This window comes from Sceloporus occidentalis, unplaced genomic scaffold (assembly GCF_023333645.1).
Source record: "Sceloporus occidentalis isolate IW3139 unplaced genomic scaffold, rSceOcc1.0.p SCAF_71, whole genome shotgun sequence".
NCBI lineage: Eukaryota > Metazoa > Chordata > Lepidosauria > Squamata > Phrynosomatidae > Sceloporus > Sceloporus occidentalis.
Genome location: NW_028317051.1, coordinates 2,631,498 through 2,657,093, shown reverse-complemented (window position 1 = coordinate 2,657,093; position 25,596 = coordinate 2,631,498). Strand labels below are relative to the sequence as shown.

Genomic DNA, 25,596 nt, shown 5'->3' with positions numbered 1-25,596 from the left:
CTGGCCACGCAGCATTCATGTGCATTAAAGTGCATATGATGGCTGGAGTGTTCCTTTCTTTATGGTCAATATACTATATGAGCTGTAGTTCCCCAACAGCTGGAAGGCTACCCTGCTTTACTAGACCCATAGGAAAATGTATTTTGCATATGCATTTTCTTACAATGTATAGTTCTTTGCAGATTACACAAGGGCTTTGCTTGTAAAATGCAGCCAAAAGCCGCAGTGACTTACATAGATTTTTTTTTATTCTTCCAGCAAATTAACACTGAAAATCATTCAAGGGAACGGTGTGTGTCTTGATCTTTATTTTGTTAATAGAGAATTTTATCTGCGTTTACTAAAGCTAAATCTTTATTCTTTACTCTTTTCATTTCATGGGCCAATAAGTAGCGAACACAGCAATTTAGAACATTGACAATTGCATCTATTGTTGCAGAGAGGCTACTTAAATACCTGTCAATTAATGGGTAGTCATTTAGCTGGCGTTCATATATTTCAAAGCATCACTTTTCTTGTTTTTATTTAAAGAAAGCCAATTACATTTATTTTTCTTCGTTAAACAGTGTTCTCCAATATTAAACAATCTTTTAAATTAGTGCAAAATTATTTAGAATTTTTTTGGACTATTTAATGATCTAAGATGAATATATTTCTTTGAGCATTAAAGAAAGTAAGATTATGTATTAAAAAAGTGATTGTGGTGAAAATTTGAAAATTGGCTTATTGGATAGAAACCAGGTAGAATGGAATGTTCCTTCGGATCCAATAGCAATAAAATTATCTAACATCACCATAGCCTTTTACATTGTAAATTATTGTCTGGTAGAGTGTATTTTATGTATATGTTTATTGTACAGTATTATGCTTTATTATTTGTGCTTTATTCAGAGAGTTCAATATTCATGCTTTTATTTGTGTAATTTAACCAGGGCTCATCCAGATATTAGAAAAAAAATTAGGTTACAATTTTTAAGAAGTTGGTTTAGAAATGCAAAAGTAGATATTTGAATACAGTTCAACTAAGAGGAGTTTATTCACTAAGCTGTGAGTTTTAAGGGACTTTTAAGATGATATTCAAGAAATCTGTTTTGTTTATACACTGAGACACTTCTGCTGCTTGACAGTTACATTGGGGCTGTTGCCGATTTATGTACGCCATATGGTTAGTTTTTAAACAAGCTTGTTCTGAGTAGGAGAGACTCCTCTACGCAAGGTAAACCTGCCAAGAGACTGTATATACCTGCATTAATCTGTTTACTTTGGTCCTGCAAAGTCTGTCTTATTGGCATTCTGAGATATATATAGCATTGTAACGCGAAACACGATTTAGAGATACTTAGTATCCAAATATAAAAATACAGCTCCTGGTTTACGCTTGTTTCCCAAGTAGATCATTCTGTTTATGCTTGACCATATCCCAGTGGAAGCTGAAGCACATTTGTAGACTGTGTGGGTTAAAGCTGAAAGAATTATGTCTGTAATCGATTGTTTGAAAATTATGTCTGATGTGAACAGAGTAGATGCCTTAATTGACTTGCAAAAATGGTCCAGTCAGCAGACCCATTCCAATGGCTTTCAAACTTTGCACCAGAATCACTTTCTTATGTGAAAATGAAGTGATATTAGCCACTCGATGTACTGCACTTATTAGATTTTCTGTCTCATATTGTCAAACAAGACTGTTCTTTGGGAAGACTAAGGGAGCTACCACTATAGCGCTCTCTCTCACTGAGTCTCTCTCACTCTTTCACATTCATTTATCCACTCACTCACACGCTCACTATCATTCACTCTCTCTCGCACTCTCTCTCTCTCACCCTCTCCTTTGTTTCCTTGTTTTTTCTTCTTTTGGCATTCGGTTTCTTGGGGAACTAGAGCAAGCCTAGCTTGGCCTTGAAAGTGCATTGGAAACTAAATACATTTTATGACGATAATTATGAATAAACTTTGTAACGGAATTGCATAATATGGTTTTCTTGAGTAAAGACTGCTCTTGTTGAATAGTAATTGTAAAAGTAGCAGAATAAACATCTCTTTCTGTTCTGGATGGTAAAATGCTAACATCAGTGAATTTGATTAACTATATGTCTGTGAAAATCCATGTTTGATGTGTTGAATCTATTTATAATATATCAATAATTTGCAAATATCATTTAAAATAGTAAATTTAAATACCAAATTTTAGAATGTATGGCCCTGTGCATTGCATGGTTAATTAGTATTTAAATGGTAAGAATGCTGATGGTAATATTTATTTTTATTTGTATTGTTTATATGTATTTTAATATGAAAATACACCAGGATCACAACATTGTATGAAAAACAGAATACATAATTTCAATTTTGTGGAAAAACAAAAATCAATTGGTTTGTAAAACGTGTTTCAGAAATATGGTAGGTATATTTTATTAGTTGTGGTACAGTTCTTTTTTTAAATAACATACTTTACATGTTGATGTTTTTTGTGGGGGATGCCTTATGAGCTTTCATCTGCATTCTTTCCCCCAGTGCGAAGCCTTGAGATTCATTTTAAGTAACATAGACATTTTCAAAAATAATAAAAACATTCTAAAAGATAAAAAAAATAATCTGTTTTTTGTTATTTCTTGCAGTGGAGGAATCTGACATCATTGATCTTGAGAAACGGTACTGGCTCTTGAAGGCACAGTCTCGGACAGGACGATTTGATTTGGAAACATTTGTCCCTTTGATTTCACCCCCTATCCATCAGTCTTTGAGTGAAGGTATCTAATATAAGACAAACATACAGTCATTAGTGATCAGTTTCAAGCCCTGACATGTAGTTTAAAGGGAGACACTGAATGTAATACTGGTGTTTAAAATAAATTACCCAATGTATTAAGAAAAAGGGGTCAAGGGCCATCAGTAATTATAAACACTGACATTTTTAACCTTCAAATGAAATTGTCTCTAAACCTGCCGAAAGAAATGTAAATTTCGCAAGGTGATTGGGAAACTCGGCAAGTGGGTGGAAGATTTGTTAATAATGATATTAAATTAAATGTACTCATTTTCTATTGCGAAATAATGTCTGTTTTAATCTTTGTATTTCAGGGTTATTTAATGCCTTTGATGAAAACCGTGACAATCATATAGACTTCAAAGAAATTTCGTGTGGGCTGTCTGCATGTTGTAGGGGACCTTTGGCTGAGAGACAGAAATGTAAATATGCATTTTTCTCATATATGAACCACATATCGTTTAGATAAAGATATTTGACTGGCTTGTAAATGGTCTGTTCATAATCGGTTTACCAAACTACAAAATAATCAAGGACTAATTGTTGGACAAATCAGATCAGTAAAAATTATTGACTTACCAGGGGTGCGGGTAACACGTGAAATATGTGCTAGTAGTATGTTTGGGGGCAATAATATTTACTTAAAAGATGGGATGAACAAATCAGAAAAAGTTACACATCTAATATTTCTGTGTCTCTAGTGACACATGCCATGCCTACTTCATCATCTCCCCAGTTCTGCATTGCCCACATTATCATATTGGTACTTATATCTGTCTATTCACTATAGATTTAGCAATGCATCATTCAGGGCTATCTGAACACTTTAGCTTTCTTGGAAACCCCTTAGTTTCTCCTTTCTCTCTCTCCTCTTGTCTTTTGTGTTTGGCAGTGTTTGGCAATGCATAGGTACCGAGGGCCACTGGTCTCCTTCCTAAAGTACTAAGCTCCAGGACGGAGGTAGTGCTAGTGGACAGCTTCCTTCATATGTTCCACAAATCAAATATAAATACTTAAGTTATTAGATAATGCACTTTTACCCCAGACATCCATGCGTTACGACTGAAACTACCTAACAGCTGTCTGGAACACCACTCGTGCAGGTGAAGTGTACAGACTTATAGTTAGTTGATGGTCTTAGTCTTGTGTGTTCGGCTGCACTTGTTATTTTGTAGGTGCAGGACGTCTGCGGTGACCCATTAAGCAAGACATGCTGCCGTTTATAGTCCGTAAGGTTTTCTACCGCATACAACAATCCATGCCACTCACTCAAGTGTACATTTGTTCTTTTCTAATGGAGGAACATCTCAGAAAACATTCCGTACTCTGATAATCAATGTCTTTTGGTATTTAAGCACTATTGCTTTCTTTAGCCGATACAATTTTGTTTGAATGTTTTTGAAAAAGTGCATGCATTTCATAGTTTTCTTTTTATCTAATGGCATATTTCTGCTTTCATAACTTAATGGCCTTTTCTTTCATAATACTGGGGAAATACATGGCGCTTTTGTTCTTTTTCAACAATTTTAATGTCCCTTTACTTTTACGACAATTGTTCAAGCAGACTAAACATATTTATATCATGTATACAAAAAACAAAATACTGTCTGCGCTTCTCACCCTAATAAAGTTGGCAACAAATATATAAACATAATATAAATGAGAGGTTTTGGTTATATGAATTGGCCAAAGCATAATTAAGCTCACCCGCCACGTCAAGGCACCCTCTCAATAGGGTGAGAACCTACTCTCACCTCCTACATAGTGGGCACACAAAGCAGTTTTATACTGCTACCTAAACCTTATTAATGTATTGGGGGAGGTGCAATTAAACCTCCTCCCATTTGACCCCTGGACAGCAAGCTGCAACCAGACTGATGAGGAGCCAACAACCTCAAATATGTGCAAACAGGGAAAAGAAAAAATGTCGGTGCGCTAAGCTAGTCACAGGCTCAAATAATACAAATGTATAATATGAGGCCTACCGAACAGTGTGAGCATGCTGCAAATACAGTGTGTTGGCTGTACAATGTATACAAAAAACAAAATACTGTCTGCGCTTCTCACCCTAATAAAGTTGGCAACAAATATATAAACATAATATAAATGAGAGGTTTTGGTTATATGAATTGGCCAAAGCATAATTAAGCTCACCCGCCACATCAAGGCACCCTCTGAATAGGGTGAGATCCTACTCTCACCTCCTACATAGTGGGCACACAAAGCAGTTTATACTGCTACCAAAACCTTATTAATGTGTTGGGGGAGGTGCAATTAAACCTCCTCCCATTTAACCCCTGGACAGCAAGCTGCAACCAGACCTCAAATATGTGCAAACAGGGAAAAGAAAAAATTTCGGTGCGCTAAGCTAGTCTCAGGCTCAACTAATACAAATGTATAATATGAGGCCTACCAAACAGTGTGAGCATGCTGCAAATACAGTGTGTTGGCAGTATTTTGTTTTTTGTATACATTGTACAGCCAACACACTGTATTTGCAGCATGCTCACACTGTTTGGTAGGCCTCATATTATACATTTGTATTATTTGAGCCTGAGACTAGCTTAGCGCACCGACATTTTTTCTTTTCCATATTTATATCATACTTTTATAAGGAGCAGTTTAGGGGACAAAATGATCAATGATGGGCAATTGGCTGGAATATCTCTTGGTTTCCGTGGTGATTGTTCATCATATAACTTTTTTTTGGAAAGTACAACCCAAAGTGTGTTTCAATCTGAATGATAAACTCTTCATGTATGGTATCACTGGTACTATGCAGCTGGGAGAAATCTTTCTGTATTGCCTTATTCTCCCTCTTTCTGTTAATAATCATTTTATATGTGTCATCAGTTTGTTTCAAGGTATTTGACATAGATCGGGATGGTGTTTTGTCACGGATTGAGTTGGAAGACATGGTTCTTGCGCTTCTGGAGGTCTGGAAGGACAACCGCACCGATGCCATACCAGTAAGGCCTATATCTTCTATAGACTTATGTCTGAGATACGAATCAAACGTTCGCTTTAGCTAGGAACCTTCTGCAAAGCATATTTAAGTGCATTTTTAAGATTTGATTCAAGGTCGTACTGGTAAATCTCCAATAATGTACTGCAGCTTTAATAAGTAAATTGTTGAATGACTGGAGATGGAATCCCAGCTTACATTTAATAAGCTGAGTGTTTCTATATACTGATTTACCAGGTGTGGTGACCAAAATGTTGTAATAGTTTTGGAAACTCTAAAGAGGAATCGTAAATAGAATTAAATGCGGTGTTGTCTACAGTAATGATGCTTAGCATTGAAGAACATTTTGTTTCATTTTCTTTTCAATAAACTTCCTTAATTTGCAGCCATTGTGTTCAGTCGTGTAATATTTTGACTTTCCTAAAAGGCACAACCGTTCTCTCTTTGAACATTTCCAACTAATACTGAAAGCTCTTTGTTTTCTGTTGACAGGAATTGCAGATGAATCTTTGCGATATCGTAGATAATATTTTGAAATCCCATGATACAACAAAGGTAAGGAGGCAGAGAAGTAAACATCATCATTTTAGGTGTGTTGTGTGTGTTAAACACGTAAGCATGAAGCACTGCCGTTGTACAGATCTGTCAATCCCAGAGAGTTCTCCATTGCTTTGATGAATTAATTGTGAGGAAAGAACATATAGTGATATTTAATGATGTGTAATGAACAAAAATGAATACAAAATATTCTGTTATTAAAACCGTTTAAGGTGGCAATACTAGCAATAGAAACAACATTGGTGGGCTAAAGCCTTTAATGTTAATGACGGTTATTATGAGTAAATAGGCATCTTATGCATGTATTTAGCATATGGTAGCTCTGTGATTTGTAAAGTTTATCCTTGGCCTACTACTCCCTCTTTTCAGCCCTCCTTTTCTTTCAATTACCCATTCTTCTCCCTTTGATTGTACGCTCACGGGCCATAAGTCTAGATGGCAGGGTTTCTCAACTCCTGATGTGTCTGTATATGTTAATGTATATTTGTTATGTATGTGTTAACTGCCCCACTTAAATTGTACAGCGTTGCATAATTTGTGGGCGCTTAACCCCTTCAAGACCGGGGCGTACCTGGTACTTCCTGGTCATACGTCACCGGGACGTACCAGGTACATCATTGATGATGTGCGATCCAGCGTCGCTCTGGACGCTGGGATCGCGAGGGGCAGCTGCTACTGACCGCTGGGTGTCCCCAGCGATCCGTAGCAGCCACTCCCCCTCAATTCCGTGCACGTGATCGCTTTGAAGCGAATCACGAGCACGGAATTAAAATATTTTTAAAAAAAACCTGCTGTCTTCGAGGGAAGACACAGTATGCAAACGCCGGTCCTGAAGGGGTTAATGAATACAAAATAATAATAATCTCGAGATCCTGTAATACATTAAAGTCAATGCTGATATCTACCTTGTGTGTCATAGGCCGGACAGCTTACGCTGGAGGACTACCAGATATGGAGTGTCAAAAGTGCTCTTGCCAATGAGTTCTTGAACCTGCTTTTTCAGGTAAAGTGTTTCTACTTGAAAGATGCTTACATCCATTGTATATACAAGTATTGCTTCAAGCATAGAGGTGAACAACTACAAAATAAAGTCTTTTATATTCATCAGAAGAAAGAAGTAGCATTTCTGTGCCTTTTATTCTAATATGTGTTTATCTTGAGGCCTCATATATATATATTTTTTTCTTTCACTTGGCTTTAAGTTTTGTCTTTTGGCTTAACACAGTAGCTTCTTTCGTCTTGACCTGTATTATTATATTAACAGTGTCTGTTATACCAGCACATTTTGTATTGTGAGCTTCCAGTTCAAGGGCTCTATTAAACCCCATCTGGCGCAGACTTTATTCAGGACATATTGGTCTGCTTCTTGGGTAACAATTGGTTTTTATTGGGGATTTTTTTATTGGCCTGCTTGGTCCGCCTCTTTCAATAATACTACCCTCCGCATCACATTCGTGTGTCAGTGGTATGGATGCGTTCACCATGACACTAAAAGAAGTGGCGCTGGGAGTGTGTGAATGGCTGCTTTTAATGTTTCCTTAGCAGAAAACCTGACAGTGCAGCCTGACCACAGTCCAGAAGCAGCCACCAGGAAAGCGGACAAGCAGCAAATAAGTAAAAAGATGCTCATTCAGATGAATGGAAGTTTAATTTGGCTCATTTCCCCTCCAAAAAAACTGCCACCTCTAAAAATCTAAAGAAATAATGAAAAGTAGAATGGAAAAGGGCACGCAAGCTAAACAAAATCTATAATTAGGTGAATTTTGAATGGCATTTAGCGAACTACTGGCTTCATCCCTCTTCTCTCGTTATGCAAGTTAATACCAAGTCCTAGGCGTAAAAGGCCACGGCATGCAACAACAGCTGTGTTTTCATCATTGATTACTCGGTCAGCTCATTAAGTCTTGTTGAAAATGTTCTCTTGTCCGGATAACTGTCCAGTAGAAGCCCAAATCAATCACTCACGAGCTATTACCCATAGTCAGCTGGAGCAAACAGATACCAGCGAAAAATTAGAAAAAAATATATATATATTTAGAGTGCCAAGTGCTGAAATTCATCCATTTTTAGCCTTCACATGCCATTATGGAAGGATGGTCTTTTTCGTCCAAATCCCTTGTAACAAATACCGAACATACAGGTCAGCATTCCTGCCTCTGTGTGTCTTCTTGCTTATTGATGAATGTGTATTGGAAGATATAGTATTCCAGCTACCTAAGGATCAGTATGGAATCCCAGACCAAACAACAGAATGCATATGTTTAGAAGTGTACGGCCAGTGACCAAGTGGGCAATAAACCACATTTGTGGGAGTTTGCAAAATAATGCACAAAAGGAGAGCACACGCCATAGTACAAATGCTCCTTATCTTATAATTCACAATTGGATGTATTGTTTAGCCCAACAATAGATAGCATTTATATACAGTAGAATTAGCATCTTGTGGTATTGCAATATCAGTACTCATTTTTCTTATTTCACAGCATTTCTTTTGTGTCTCTATATAAATACACACACACACTCACTCGCCACTTTATTAGGTACACTTGTTCAACACAAATAGCTAATCAGCCAATCACATGGCAGCAGCTCAATGCACTTAATGCACTTAGGCATGAAGACATGGTCAAGACAACTTCCTGAAGTTCAAACCGAGCATCCGAATGGGGAAGAAAGGGGATTTAAGTGACTTGGAACGTGGCATGGTTGTTGGTTCAAGACAGGCTGGTCTGAGTATTTCAGAAACTGCTGATCTACTGGGATTTCATACACAACCATCTCAAGGGTTTACAGAGAATGGTCTGACAAAGAGAAAATATCCAGCGAGCGGCAGTTGTGTGGACAAAAATGCCTTGTTGAGGTCAGAGGAGAATGGTCAGGTTCGAGATGACAGAAAGGCAACGGTAACTCAAGTAACCTCTCATTACAACCAAAGTATGCAGAATACCATCTTTGAACGCACAACACGTCGAACCTTGAAGCAGATGGGCTACAGCAGCAGAAGACCACACCGCATTCCACTCCTGTCGGCTAAGAACCGTAAACCGAGGCTACAATTCGCACAGGCTCACCAAAATTGGGTAATGAAAGACTGGAAGAACGTTGCCTGGTCTGATGAGTCTGGATTTCAGCTGCGACATTCAGATGGCAGGATCAGACTTTGGTGTAAACAACATGAAAGCATCGATACATATCCTGTCTTTTATCAGGCTGGTGGTGGTGGTGTAATGGTGTGGGGACGTTTTCTTGGTGCATTTTGGGCCCCTTAGTACCAATTGAGCATTGTTAAAACGCCACAGCCTACCTGAGTATTGTTGCTGACCATGTCCATCCTTGTATGACCACCAGTCTAACCCGGTAGTAGCGAGGTGTACCTAATAAAATGGCCAGTGAGTGTAAATATATATATATATTTATCACACATACATACACTCTAACAGGCCTGACCTGACACTAGGAAAATACAGACAGCAAAATAAGAAAACAGAGTACTGATACTGCAATGCCACTAAATGCTCATTGTTAAAAGTGAAAATTTGTCCGACATCCATTTTAATTTTATATTAAAAATATTAAATACCACATTTAATACAAGAGAGGGATTTATTTTAGGGGTTGTCATTAGAGATGGGGCATTTTTAACATGTTATGAACCTATTGTTGTATAGAAAAAAAAAGTACTCATGTCCACAAACATTTTGTGCTCCTGGAAAAAAGGGAAATTAGCAAAGGAGCGTGGGATAGAAACATTTGAGTCCTAAAAAGAATACTTGGGAGTATTCAAACTATTCACTTAAAACAATGGTAATTAGAGGATCTAGGTGTGCTATGGCAGGGCTCTTCTTGTAGTAGTGGCCAATGTTTGTTGCATTTATTACATTTTATTTTAGCGCACCCTGCAAGTTGCAGTGAAATCTGATTGTGGCCTCTTGTTTCATTGTCACAAGAGCTGGGGAGGGTTTTCACCTTACAGATTTCACTAAGCAATATAAAAGACCTGCATGACATGCTTGTGTTCTCCTGAGAAATGTTTCATCTTGAGTACATCTAACCTTTTCTGCATATAATAAAATTAAATTAAAAAATATCTAGTAATTCCACAGTTTGATTTTCCTCAGCTTGTATTCAGTTGTTTCATAGTTTCATATTTCTGTCACCGATTACTAGTAATCAAAGTATGCTGCTAATTTTTCAGGTGTGCCACATCGTCTTGGGTTTAAGACCTGCGACGCCAGAGGAAGAAGGACAGATCATCAGGTAGCATTATCCCCATTAATGTCCGTGTCCAATGCAAATCCATTTCAACTAAGCGTTTTCCATGAATTTAAATATTGCTATTGAACCTGCAGAGGATGGCTGGAAAGGGAAAGTCGACATGGCCTTCAGCTCGGTCACAACTGGTTCCTCATCTCCATGCAGTGGTGGCAGCAGTGGAAAGACTATGTCAAATATGTGAGTACAGCTAGATCCTTGTTTGAAATATTGCAATTAATGTATCAGTGAATGATGTCCTTCTGTCAACAGAGAATTTCAGGTATTCCCATCCCTCATCTACTAGTAGCATAGTTTGCTTGTGGATGTCAGGTGTCTCTCTCTTGTTTCTCGCCTTTTCTGGAACTGGAATACTCTTGTGTTCTGGCAATTCAGCGACCGTTGACGAGTGATTTGAAAACACTGACGTGTCTGTACATTTACTGCTTTGTTTCCCAGTGACGTTGACATCAATACAGCTACTAACGAATTGAGCAACATCTAGTGCTCTCCAATTAAAACAAAAACCGAATTGTGGCTTAATTAGCCAAGTTGAACGGCTTGTCAGTTGAATGAGTCAAAATGTGTTGTGATATATTAACGTAATTAGGCTCTCACGATGCATTTTCTTGATATATGTACTGTTGCCATCACTGACAATTAGACATCAATTTTATTTTAAAAGGCTTTATGTCCTGGCCTTGATGAGAAAGTGATTTTGTATTAGTGAGCAATCGGTTATTCCTTGTATTATATTACATACAATTTTTCTTAAGGCAAGCTTTTGACTATGTGGACTGATGCCATTCATATCTTGCTGTATAACTTTAAAATATCTTTTTTCTAAAAGTGTTTGTGTATTGTTTTATTGAAGGCATTGTTTCACTTGAGTCTTTAAATGCTATAGAAACATCTGAGCCCCCCTGGTCAATCTTCCAGTCAACAAAAATATAAAAATATGAAATTTCAGACAAGAAACCTGTCTGAAGAACCTAAGAACCACAAGAATGTCTTTTTAGCTGGGAAAGCCCTAAGTGCCAAAGGCCATAAGCAAACAGAGATTTAGTAGGGCTTATGTCCATCCGCAACGAATGGATTATACAAAAGTTATATTCACTAGCCAATTGCCATTTGCAAGGAGAGTTGACAATCTCTTCTCCCTGATATCACTGCATGATAAAGGGTCAACCTCAGTAAAGATCCTCTGCATTATACTGGTCCAGCTCAGGACTTCTTGCAAGGTTAAAATGGGTAGATTCTCCGAATGTCAGCTCGTTGGTTTCTTGTAGAAGAAGCTCACTGAGGTTGGATGTTTACAATATACCGTACAATGGTGGGAAGTTCAAATGGTCAACTTTCCTGCAGATTTCCACATTAGCGAATATACCCAAAACGCCCAGGGAAGACAAGACTATTTATTTTGATACTTTGATGGAGCCCCACATTAAGCAGCTGATAAGTCTACCCATTTTAAGAGTTCTCTCCTGCATACATGGAAACATGGACAACTTTGTCTGTGTTACTTAATGAGATTACATATTGGATTCCAGAAGTAGTTCAAAAAAATGTTCCAAGGTTGGAAAATAAAAAAACAAAATAATGATCGAAAATGTCAATATAATTATGCATACGCTTTAGCCTAACAGAAGCCATGAAATCTGCTAACCAGATGTATTCATATATTTTTGTTAATGTTTTACTACTGCAACACACTAGTTTACATGCACAACAGGGAATAGTATAGAATTTGTCAATTCCAGGTATGCATTATCCTTACCACTTATTATAAATATTTGATACATATAAAAAGGGTTGTTTTTGTTTTTTTTAAAGTGATACTGGCCTTTTTAGGATGATTATAAATTAATTGTAGAGAGATATTCTTGGATGCAAAATGCTATCCTACTTACTCTTTCAGTTACAAAGCTTAGCCAATACTCGTTTGAAATGCTAATGTTCTTCCTACAGAGAGATTTTGTACAATTTGTGTTTGTTTTCTTTAAAAAGAAATTGTCATCTGCGAGTATTGAGATAAGCTATGATGTGTACCCTGGAACTAGGACAACTTTTAACCAATTTATCATGTAGGCAAAGTATTCTGTGCATGCGGTATGTTTAATTGAACTATAGATCCCAGTTGATACAATTTCACGGCCAGTTTCTTTTAAGGCACTGAAGAGGCTGCCAGAGATGGCGGAGCTTTGAATGACAGTCCTAACTTACTGGGACTGACTGAGATGGTATTCATTAATTACAAGCGACATTAAACATTAAAATGAAACTAAACCTTAAAGTAACCAGCTCATGTTATAAGGTTTGGAACAGTAGCAGCTTAGCCAAAAAAGACTGCTCTTTTAAATGTTACTCCATAGTGACCTTATTGATTGCGATGGGCATATTGTATTAAAGGATGTATTCAAGAAATCTGAATTAGTTTGGATAGGGTTTGGCGGCATGGCATAGCCCCTGTCACAGTGCACTCAGCGTGATTGAAGGGAAGTCCCTTTGCACAAAATATATTTCTGTATACAATAACATAGGTTAGTACTGACAGGAACCTAGCTGTATCTACAGATCAGTTGACTGCCATTGTTCGTCATGTGGGATTTTGGGTGGCTTTCTTTCTACAATCACCACACTTAACGGCTATGCTACGTAGCCCCTTCCTACATATACTTGCACTAGTCAAGCGTGGGTGATTAACAATGAGCCATTGTATAGTTTACCACAGTCTTATTATTAGCCTTAACAAAATATGTCTGCCGCATTCTAAGGAGTGCATGATATGTTAATATGCTTCGTGTATTGTGCGGACTGCTCACAGTGCAGTTCCCCAATCTGTACAAATGGACAAATAAATATGCCCACGCTATGAAAAGATTTCCATTATCGTTGGTGGCTTCAGTGGCTGGTAGTGGAAAAAATTGGTTGTGATTAACCTGGCCGTGTTGGATATGAGTTGTAGCTTTGCACACTATCTCCCATTTTAATTACCTATAAGGATGTGTTTAGTTATTCATATTTATAAAACACCAGCATACACAACATATCTACGTAATTGCGAAGAGAAAGACAAACCTTATGCAGGCACTGACCAGTAGAGCGACACTTGGGTATTGCAATGAAATATTTGTTACTGTTATGCTAGCAGAAGAATACTCAGGAGAGCCTTTAGTATGTTTTGAATAATAAGTCATTGATTCACAGATGGTCTCTTTAATTTGAATTTTTTCAGACTAGCAAAAAAAATAATGCACTGAACCCATTTTCGGTATTTTTGTGTAGGTTACAACATCTCATTGCCTGCATTTTTTTTGATTTATATTTCTTTTATTTATTTTTTTATTTTTTTAGGAATCATCTAAACCTGTTGTCATTGAACCTTGCCCATTGTTAAATGGTAGTCGAAACTCTCTGGGAGCTTCTTCATTGGATCAAAGGGAAGATGACAGGACAGGAGGTGGCATGCATACTACTATAGAAGACAGATCTTCAGATAACATATCTTCTGCATCGGAAGCTTCAGAGTCAACTACCAGCAGTAAGAACAAGGGCTGTTTTCAAGCAGAGCTCTTATGCTTTGTTTAATTTGAGATGAAGCCCATGGGGAAATGTATTTTCCATTACAGAACGCAGTAGAAAAAGATGGTCGAAAATCAAATAAGATGGCTATAGATTTTTGTTTCATGAGTAAGTGGCTGGATCCCTAAAGCCTTCATCCATTTACTCACAGACGAATAGTGCATTATAGATTTGCCCTTGAGCACAGGTAGGATTCCACTGGCTTGTCTGCAATATTGGAATCACCTTGTATAGCAATGTCAGTGTGTAAAAAAGGGCCTGAAAAAACTTTCTTTCAAAGAAAAAAAATATTTTTATTGTAACACAGATATAAAGATTATTCCTTCGTCATGGGAGTTGTTGATCACACTGAGAGGGGCTTAAAGTAATGTGCGCTATGATTGCACCTTTGCAGTAACCTCCAGGAATGGCCAAGACACAAGTGGTGCATCAGTTGGAAGGAGAGAGGCTGCCAGATTACTTTGTGTGCAATGGTAGGGTGGGGCTGTCAGCCCATGCTGTGTGTAGGCCATAGAGAGGGCTGCTGGATGGTATTATGTGCCAAAAGGAAGGGCTCCCAGATCGTGTTGTATGTATGGAGTAGGGCTCCTGGATAATAATGTTTGCAGGGGAAGGGGCTACCACATTATTTTGAGTGCAGGGAGGAGAGGTGCTGCCAGATGGTGTGTGTGTGTGTGTGTGTGTGTGTGTGTGTGTGTGTGTGTGTGTGTGTGTGAAGTGAAGAATCAAGATAAGAAAGAGAGAAAAAAGTCTTAATGGTGGGCATATATGCTAATTTGAGGTGATATCTATTTTAAGTAATTGATTTGTCACTTGGTAATAATAGGTATGTCACCACCTATTATAGGAGAAACATGTTGAGTGTCTGGACCTTCCATTTTGTTTTGGTTGTCCTGTACATTGTGCTGGGCTAGTTCGTATTGCTTTCTCAGGGATGAAAGGCAAGGGTGTTTAAAAAGTTGCGGTCAAAGTAGCTACTTGGAAAAGTCAAACTGATAATACATTGATGAAGATGTCCTTAATTAATAAAAGCATGTTCTCCTTATTTTCTAGACTTTCTTTATTCAACCGCGACAGGTGCAGACCTGTGCTTTGCACGTCAGCATAACTCTTCAGATAACAATAACCAGTGTATGCTCGGAGCCAATGGGAGCTCGTTTCTGCTTAATCCTCAGAAACCTGGAGCTATTGACAATCAGCCGCTAGTTATACAAGAAACTGTAAAGGTAAGCCATGCATCTGCTGGGACATTACTTTACATTGGCAGTGCTTTTATGTTGTCACTGCCCTTTGGATAAAAAAAAAATATAAAAAAAATTATGAAACTCGGTTTTAAATGTATATTTTTTATTTAAATAGGCTTACACGTAGGTATGGTAGCATAATGTGTTGTATCAAAATAGGGTTGAAAGATGATGTTCCACTTGGAGCACATTTCATGTTTTGTCTATCTAATGTCAGATAAGCAAATTTTAACCGTTTTATCTGCCATTTAACATAAAAACAAGACATATACGTCTAAGAACCCTTTCCTAATTGACATCCTTTTGTGATACATGATTAAACATGATTAAAAATAGTCATTGAGGCACACTTTATTTCTGGGAAGGGCCTGTGCATTATTTTATGTTAGGGATTATGTTTCTAATGCTGTATTTTATTACACAATGGGGGGATTCTACACAATCCACCATATGCATTTGACTATCACACCCCACACTAGTTGCCATGCAGGAGACACATGATATACTTACCACCAGTGGCAGGAGACCTTAGACCACATAGCAGGCAGGGAGTTGCATCTCTCCTGCAGACTCCCATGCCAATTGTCACTTCAGTAAATAAACACCTTTGTATCGACGAGTTAATATCATATCTTATATTTTTGTGTACCTCATGTATTTGTTTGTAGGTTCCTTCCTTGACATTGGAAGGGGGGCGTCTAAAACAAAGTCCCGCTCTCGTCCGTGGCAAAGATTATGAAATAGCGCCAGAGCCAGTATGGAGAGCCCTTTACCACTGGTATGGGGCTAATCTGTCTTTACCTCGACCCGTAAGTGACATGACTTTTCTTACTAGTGGGTATATCATAGATCCAAGTGTGAATAACTGCAGCTATTTTAAAATGACTTGACAGAATCCATCCATTGCCTGGGCCGGCAGCAAGATGTAAGGTGGCTTTATAGTTGTGAACTAGACACACAAAGTGGAGTATTCACTAAGTCATGCAGAACTGAACAATTCAGCTCCCTGACAATATAATGTCTATATGAATTCTGCATCAGTTCCTTAGCCTCATTATTCACATGAATCTCACCCTGTGAGCTCAGTTTACTAGTTTTGCTTACTCTTGTGCTGCACTCTCTACATGAAGCTCCCAAAGCATGACTAAGTCTGTATTAATGTATAAAATAACTACATTAGGGTGCATTTGCTAAAGCGGGAGTTGTACATTGGGCCTCCCTGAATTCAATCTTCATGAGGAAGGGCCAGGCCCACGGAGCTTCTTCTGAAAGAAGGTCAGAGATGACCCATTATAATGTATAGTTCTGTCAATCAGTGTGCAGGATCAGATCGGGCCTTGTGCAAGAGAAACTCAACAGAGATGGCCCTCCTGCTAAGTCTTCTGCCAACTCTCTCTTTGGTGGATATAATACTTAAGTAAAATAAGCGCTGTAGGTCTATAGATATAGATACAGAAATGTCAGGGGAGTTTTTTTGTCACCGATGACCTGTGTAACTCTCAAATGGAAAAGTAATATATTGCATTGTAGAACAGCTTGTTTTAGTCTAAATGATGTGACAGTTTAGACCCCCTACAAATCATTGGTAATTTGTGCAGCCAATAAGATAACTTTGTGCTTTGCCTCATTTGGATTCTACTCAAAGAGAAACTGATATAGGAATGCCAGTTGTAAGATCACTACTCATCAACTTTTGGCTAGTACGCTCTAGATCGGTCATTAGTTTTGTAACACTTTAATTGTGCATTACAGTTTAATTATGTATTAAATAGCTATAATATAATATTAGTTATTATATTTCAGGGAATATGTGCATTAATGAGGTCAAAACATAACTGATTAGTTTTATTGTCTTGATATTTTTTATTTTTTTTTAGGTAATTAAAAACAGCAAAACAGATCTTCCAGAATTGGAGCTTTTCCCGCGCTATTTGCTTTTCTTGCGGCAGCAGCCCGTGACTCGCCAACAGCAGTCTAACATCTGGGTGAATATGGGTATGATGAGCCTCAGAATGTTTCCTCAGCATTTACCCAGAGGTAACGTAAGAATGCAGCAAGAATCCGGACAGAAAAAAATCTGCAGCTCTTCAATTGCATTTCAGAAAAACAATGGGGGCTTTTATCTAAGGTCATGCACAAGAATCTTCGGGGGAGGGGCTGAACAGAATAACAGAGTCAATTAACGCTTTCCAAATTCCAGCATGCCGACAATTTACATATTGAAATTAAATATTTCCTCTTGCGGACTACGGTCCTGTGCGGACAAAATACATCCTATGTTTTTCCCCCTTCTGATCTATAAATTATTTAGAACGGCCCAAACGCAATAAGCAATGGCCATTACTTTGATTTAAATGTTCTGTTAGCAGAATTTTTTCCCGACTGGACGAGTTATTATGATGGCTGTTGGAATGGAATAGTACCTAGTTAAAAAGTATTACAAGGCCCAAGATGGCCTCTTTACGAACCCGTGTCATAAAACATGATTTAACCACATCCCATTATATGGCCAACGTTATTGCATGGAAAGTGCACTCTGTGCCTTTTGTATTGATTCCTATAAAACGCAGTTCTTGTGCAGGCCATGGGGTTTGCTTCTTTCAACTCATTATTTTTATAGGTATATTCCTAGCAAACTTATAGTAGTATACCTGCTGGCCTCAAATCATCTTTTTCGGTAGATATCAAAATAATTGGGAGCTTGAGGATTTGTCCCACTTTTTTTTCTGCTGTGCACTAATTAATGTTAAATCAATCATTAATCTATTTTGATGGTATATGCTTTCTTGCTGTAATCTTACAACTAATCCTCTTACCTGTAATTGCTGAAAATTTGCTTTTTGTTTTGAAGGGGTGATTTGGTTACAGTGTGTGATACAACTAAGGTAACACTGTTGCTTTGCTACTCAAGGTGGCTTGTGCTTTTAATTGTAATTTAATCATTAATTTGGAGTAACAGTATTGCATGTTTTTATGTGATACATAAGTGGTCTGTTGTTTGCATAACAATGTAACTTTAGAATGTATTATCATTACCAGGCAACCACATTGGTCAGTTTCATTTACCAGTGTGAGTTGGGCATTATGTATAAAAGTCGTTCTGGTTTGGTTGCTATGGTAATAACATCACTTTTCAATCTCTGTTCCTCTTACCATCAAACATTATGAAGGGTCTAGACCTGAAATATGGTATATGCAGAGGTGGCATATATTCCGTAATTTAATTGGTTAGATCATCTCATTATGTTTTACTGCTGGGCTGGATTTGTTAGCGACGCCATCTAGGTCGTGGTCTAGAGTGAGGGTTGCAGCCCTCTATATCCAATCTAGGGGGCACATACATGCAGGAGCAAAGAGGGGGCTTAACTTACAAACCAACACTAAAAATCAATATATGTGAATGTATATATATATATCCACAATAGATTTATTAGTTTTGTTATTGGACTGTATACAAAATATTTAGTTATCTTCATGTTTATCCAGATGCAGAGAAACTCAAGTGTTCTACGCAATGATTCTTAAAGTGTAACATACACTCTTACAGGGACAGTGCTATTAAAAACCGTGCTTAGCTCTTCTTTTTCTTATACCATTTAAGTGCTGCTAGGTCAGCCTCAATGAGCGAAATGCACTGGGGATATACATATTGCACTTACACATTAAAAATAGTCATGGCTCATACAGAAACCAGAAATGTAAGCAGTGATGATTGTAATCCAGAGTACGGAAGGCGTGGCCATAGTAACCAACCCTTTTAGAGAAGCTTATGGCCTAGGGTGATCATGTCGGCCATGTTTTCCGGGACATGCTTAATTTTTACATATTGCTGACCAGCCCAGATGAAATGCTGCCCTGTAGTATGTGGGATGTATAGGCTTATGGAACCAATCAGTCAACTACAGGGCAGCACTTTATCTGGGCTGGTCAGCAATATGTACAAATATGTGTGTCCTGAAAAACATGGCGGTCACCCTATAGTGGCCATAGAGCCATGGCGGTAAATCCATTGCATTTATATTCATTGCAGGCATTAAATATGGTTCTACTTGAAAACAAGTGTGATTCTATATACCGCTAATTTGAAAACCAAATGAACCATCATTTTTATGGCTGCATTATTTTTCCTTTTTTTTTTTTTTTTTTGGAGTTGTTTGTCCTTAATTTCCTTTCTTGTCAATAAGAGGAGACAGCTGCTGGCAGCAGAGAAAAAAACCCTGCTACCAGTGATTAATCAGCTTAGCTTTGGCTCTGAAAGCTTGTAAAATCTTTAACTCTTTACTGTCCACCAGGACCCGTAAAGCGTAGGATTGTAATGCTTTCTGTGTACCTAGCAGCAATCGAAGTGACTTGTGAATGAAACCATAATCTCCTCAGTAGCCTCTCACTATATGAAGATTGATGCTCTTTTGAGATATCACTATTTCTTAGCCCATCGTCTTCTTGCAAGCCAATGCATCGTGTGATTTAGCTTCAGATTACAGTGTATTATGGTTGTGGAAAAAAAATCTTTCACTCAGCATTTCATTGCTAGTCTAGAGCAGATGCTCAGGGGTGATGTTTCTAAATCATTGAAGTAATACATCAGCTTTTCTGTGGCAGAGCGCCAAATCGGGAACATTCTTAATTGTTTCCAGGACAATAACTCATTGTTTAGAATTTTATATCTGATTTTGTACACATAACCCCCCAACATCCATTTTTTACATTGAACATAGATGTTGATCTGAAATTTTTCTTGTGCCAATTATTGACCGGTTTGACACTCTAATCCATACATTTACTTGCCCCGGTGCTGATCCTCCATCACAATTAGATATCCATGAACATCACAATATGAAGTCCTGCGAGTGCTCCTATTTTCTTCATGGATGGATATAATAAATGGTAACATTCTTTTTAACATATTTACATAAAAGGAAGGTATTATTCTGTTGGCAGAAAACAACTCATACACCCAACATAATTTAGGAATGTCATGGGGCAACACATGACCTTGTGAGGAGAACTATTACTCTCATGGATCATGGACTCCCAATATGTATCACTGCATAGAAATTGGTGCTTGCATTCATTAGTTATTTTAGTTTGGCTCTTCTATCTCATTTTCCTTTTGTTCTAACGGCCTCTACTGAAACCAGAAAGAGCAACAAGGAAACACTGTGCTATTCATGTGAGTATAAGCAGCCAATCACATGGATCCTTGCTGAACATTGCTCTTCAGCTAGCACACATGCAATTGGCTGCCACCACTCCCATTGAGTTTATAGGAAGCTCCACTCAAATTAACTTAAATGAGTGTGCTACTGAACCTGTACAGGAAGCATACTTAGGTATGCAAACGGAAGTACTTATGGCTTTCAGTAGAGGCTACTTTTCTAATGGATTTAATGATTACACCAGTTTGCATACAGCAATTTTTGTGTGCACTTTACATGGAAATAGGGATGAAGTGGTCCTTTTAACTTTAGCATTATTTACCGTAAATGAATTGATATTCATAAATATTGATTATTTTTGTCATTTCTTATTTCTCTAATCCATTACTTAACAGGAAATGTTCCCTCCCCAAATGCCCCGCTGAAACGGGTGCTGGCTTATACCGGTTGCTTCGGCCGCATGCAGACAATAAAGGAAATCCATGAGTATCTTTCCCAGAGGTTGCGTATAAAGGAAGAAGATATGCGTTTGTGGTTGTACAATAGTGAGGTAAATAAGATGCATGATGTCCAGGAGGCTGGGCTACGCAAGATGGCACAAAGACGTTAAGTAAATTCATGTACATTAGTTATGTACATTCAAGTGACAGTAAAGCCGAGGATACTTAAAGCAAATCTGTCACTTTTCCCAAATACTTCACTTGACAACTCAGTAAACATTAAGTAGACCTCTGTTATAATTATGTTTACAGACTAAGCATTATATATTTATTAGAAGACCAGTCCAGTCTTTAAAATTGGTCCTGCTATCTTAACTTCCTATTCTCAGGATCTGCAGTATTGTTCTTCCCAATAAAGTAATCCTCCTCCATTTGCTAGAGTTATTATACCTCTTTGGTGGAAGCTGATTCTGGCAGCCTTTGTAAGGACAGGGAAGGAGAAAGGGAGATAAATCCAACTCAGCTACACTGTTAGGAACTGGGTCCATACAGCTGACTGTAATGACTCAGAGCACCGAAAGATGGAGTTCAGGAGCTATTGAGCAGTGGCGGAGTTAGACAGGGCCTGGTGCAGGGCGACTGCACTCACCCGGGTCTTGAGCACCTAGGGTTGTGCAGCCACATACCAGCGCCCTGACATAGCAGCGAATGTTGTCCAGAACAGAGCAGAACTTGGAGATATCCTGCAGGCACCCTGGAGCAGGCATGAGACATAGCACTAGAATCATGTGCAGGATTCTGCAGGCTGGGAGTAGGGAAGCTAAGCAGAGTACAGAGGAAACATAGCAAGCAAGGGGGACAGAGTAAGGAGCATAACAGACAAGGCATACATAAATACAGGACTAGCCTAGGACTATGCGATAATAATTGGAGATTCCGTCACATCGTATGGCCATAGTATGCTTAGCTCACCACTACGCCAAAGTACTCCAATATACGGTAGGTCCTAGCACTAAACCCTGCCTACAGAGGTACTAAACATACTAAACATGAAATCTAAACGCATATCAGAGACATACCCGTAGACTGCAGACTGAGACAAACATAACAGGTGAGGCACACCTTATAAAGGAAACAGAGCTGAAGCAAAGAGCAGAACCCAATGACAGTCTTCAGGTGTAAGCATCGTAGCTTAGCTTGAGATACAGTATCTGCCATTAGCAGACTCCACCAATATGGACCCACCAGGAATAGGATGTTGGCAGCTGGGCATTATAGTTTGAGTGTGCCCAGCTCTGAAACATGTAATCAGATGTCAGAAAGTTGTAATATAAGTGCCTAGCATTTGGTATTGAACAATGGGGTCAACAGGCATTCCTGAAGTATATCAGCTCGGAGTGTCTGCTTCTGTGTTGTTTTTGTTTAATTAGTTCTTTTAAGGAAATAGTAAAATGATAGATCTGCCTGTGTCTTTTCTTCGCATGCTCAAACACTGAGATTATAACATTATAATAACAATTCTTCATTTGAAATGCTAAGATTTTTTTCTTTGTGTATGTTAATACCAAAAGCATTATTTTATCTTGATGAATTATTGTAACAAACACGTGTCCTGCTAGCACATACATAGGTGGGAATTCCGCTGAATCCCTCCATGCATTTTCAAGGAGGAGAAAATGTTCATTTAAAGGGGACACAGCTATCATGTGCATATGATGGCTGGAAAATCCCTGTAATTGCACGGTAATGCTTCTTTGCATAAGAATGCAGCGTGCGCATGGGTTTGACCTGCGATTAGTTCCAGAAAATATTGTGTTGACTATTGTTTTCCCTTTAATAGAATTATCTCACGCTTCTTGATGATGAAGACCATAAATTAGAATATCTTAAAATTCAAGATGATCAGCACTTGGTAATAGAAGGTATGTATGTGAAGGAGTTATTTTGTATACATATTTTTCTTCTTTCTTTTCTTTTTCAAAAAAAAAAAATTAAAAAAAAATGTCCCACTGATAGATTTGATTTTACCCACAATGAACACAGTTAATGTTTTTTTCTCGCTTCTCACCAATATTATAATAAATCCATGAAACACCTCTGCAGGTTATTTTTCCACATCAATGATTTGGATTTGAGCAAGTGAGTCTGTTTATACCAGTGTAGGTGATACCAAAACACAATGTTCTGTATTGATGGGTATTGTCACCTTGTATTCTGATAAAATAATCACAATATACACTTTTTTAACAGTCCGTAACAAAGATATGAGCTGGCCAGAAGAGATGTCATTTATTGCAAACAGCAGTAAAATAGATAGGCATAAAGGTAAGTTTTTAGGTAAGTCCATTTTTTTTTTACTTTGAAAAGAATTGCACACTTTAAGATCTTCATATCATATGTAATAGTAGTTTCTTAAAACACTAAAAGAGATTTTTACGGCGTTCTTAAGAATGTAACTTTCCAAGCTTCTCCTCGAAGGCAGTTTTGTCAAAAAAAATATAATAAAGCATAGCTGACCCTTAAAATTTATCAAATCCATTATCACTATTAGTGAAACGCATATAGGCATTAACAGATGCATTTGCATCCACTCACTGGATATGATCCATCTAATAATGCACCTTAGTGTACAATTTTATCATGGAATTGCGAAACATAAGGCAAGTCCGTACATCACACACGGTACCCTTATTGATATTCATTGGAATTAAGACTCTATAATGTTTATGTTTTCCAGTTCCCACTGAAAAAGGTGCCACTGGACTCAGTAACTTGGGGAACACTTGCTTCATGAACTCAAGTATCCAGTGTGTCAGTAACACTCAACCACTTACAAAGTATTTCATCTCAGGAAGGCATCTGTATGAACTGAACAGGTAATTAATCTAAAAAGGGTCACATTGTAAATTAGTACCAGTAATTAGTAAACAAAATGTTAAGCTGCATTTTTTTATGATCCATAATTGTGTAGCCTTTTACCGTAACTGAATTATCAAAATCTCATGAAGAGTGAGAATTTAGTAGCGGCTGATTTATATCTGTTTACTCACTACATGTATCTGATCATCCAACTGCTAATATTTAAAAAATAAATCTTAGAAATGAGTATCTACGAAATACTTACCTGGTAGTTAATCATAAAAATAGCTTGTTATTGCCAACCGTCTTCAAGTGCTTTATTTCTCTGATAATTTAGAACAAATCCTATAGGAATGAAAGGGCACATGGCAAAGTGCTATGGTGATTTGGTCCAAGAGCTTTGGAGTGGAACTCAGAAGAATGTGGCACCCCTTAAATTAAGGGTAAGAGGTTTAGGTTTAGATGTACGTTAAATAAACTTTTTCATTCCTATATATGTAAATGTAGATGTTAAACATGAAAACTATTTTTTTTGGTGTGGTTTAAATATCCCTGGGTGAATGTTATCCAACTAAAGTTTAAAAGCTTGCTCCTATATTGTTTCTCATGTACTCCCGTGTGTGATTGACTGTATGAATGTTTTATGTGGTCTTGTGACTGGCACCTGGTTGCCAGACTTACAGTTTATACCAAGAATATACCGTAATTGACATCTTTCTTTTTTCTTACGGTTGGGTCAGAAGATTATCTGTCTGTCCATAAATACTCTAAATATATTAAAGTATTGAACGTTGAATTGAATAAATGACCAGACTATTTGCTTGATCGGAATTTGAGATTAAAACCTCTTTTCTTATTGTTAAGAACAATTAAGAACCTTACTATTGTTTTGTTTGTAATATGGAATTGACACTGTACCTACCGATGTATTCTAAACTTGAGAACAAAATGTTTGAAAATGTAAATAAAATAAAGAGAAAACATAAAAACTATAAAGAATAAGAATGTGCAGTGTAGCATTCTCTATATGGCATCTCTAAGGATGCTGCTGTAGACAGAGAGGAAGGTATTTTTAACCAGTTTCTACCTAATTCCCACCAACCTACTGTGTAAGGTGCTATCTAGAGATCTTTATTTTAGTTTTAAACAATATGTAACTAATTTTCTGTCAGATTGAATTATAGTAATATAAAAATATATTCATATTTCATGTATATAGATGATATACAGATGTTCATTAATCTGTAAACATTTGATAAAAAAACAGAATCATGTTTAGGGGGTTTTCTAGGTAGAAAGAGGTAACTTAGCTCATTTTAAGAAGTATCCTTTTGTGTACATTGAACCCTTGGAAAAACATTGCTTTAGAGTCAATAAAAAGTTTTTGTCATGTATAGTTAGGGATGGTTGTGTTCATTTTCCTGTATTTTCTTTGCAGTGGACAATAGCAAAATATGCTCCCAGGTTTAATGGCTTTCAGCAGCAGGATTCTCAAGAGTTGCTGGCATTTCTTCTTGATGGTCTTCATGAAGACCTGAACAGAGTTCATGAGAAACCATATGTTGAGCTCAAAGACAGTGATGGTCGACCAGACTGGGAAGTTGCGGCTGAGGTAGGCAGTCGGTCTTATATAGGACGCCAAGCAGATGAGTGCATTCCCGTGCAAATAGATTTGTACAGAAAGTCATGGTTAAAACATGTAAGCCTGCTGTATTCACCAAATATTGATGTCATTAAATCAATAGATATTCAGTGTTGTTATGAATTGTGGAGT

At 37.6% G+C, this 25,596-nt stretch overlaps 1 protein-coding gene across 1 annotated transcript in view; it reads left to right on the top strand.

The window, feature by feature from the left end:
- Window positions 1–25,596, top strand: part of LOC149286270 (ubiquitin carboxyl-terminal hydrolase 32-like) — a 90,907-nt gene that overhangs the window by 50,613 nt on the left and 14,698 nt on the right. The window contains exons 8-24 of the mRNA XM_089494316.1: window positions 2,616–2,747; window positions 3,079–3,186; window positions 5,618–5,733; window positions 6,222–6,284; window positions 7,207–7,290; window positions 10,483–10,544; window positions 10,637–10,739; window positions 13,893–14,079; window positions 15,174–15,346; window positions 16,033–16,173; window positions 17,242–17,359; window positions 20,919–21,073; window positions 22,804–22,885; window positions 23,214–23,288; window positions 23,701–23,839; window positions 24,160–24,265; window positions 25,261–25,434. Coding sequence (XP_089350442.1) covers window positions 2,616–2,747; window positions 3,079–3,186; window positions 5,618–5,733; window positions 6,222–6,284; window positions 7,207–7,290; window positions 10,483–10,544; window positions 10,637–10,739; window positions 13,893–14,079; window positions 15,174–15,346; window positions 16,033–16,173; window positions 17,242–17,359; window positions 20,919–21,073; window positions 22,804–22,885; window positions 23,214–23,288; window positions 23,701–23,839; window positions 24,160–24,265; window positions 25,261–25,434 — 2,018 coding nt within the window. The remainder of the gene's footprint in view (window positions 1–2,615; window positions 2,748–3,078; window positions 3,187–5,617; window positions 5,734–6,221; window positions 6,285–7,206; window positions 7,291–10,482; window positions 10,545–10,636; window positions 10,740–13,892; window positions 14,080–15,173; window positions 15,347–16,032; window positions 16,174–17,241; window positions 17,360–20,918; window positions 21,074–22,803; window positions 22,886–23,213; window positions 23,289–23,700; window positions 23,840–24,159; window positions 24,266–25,260; window positions 25,435–25,596) is intronic.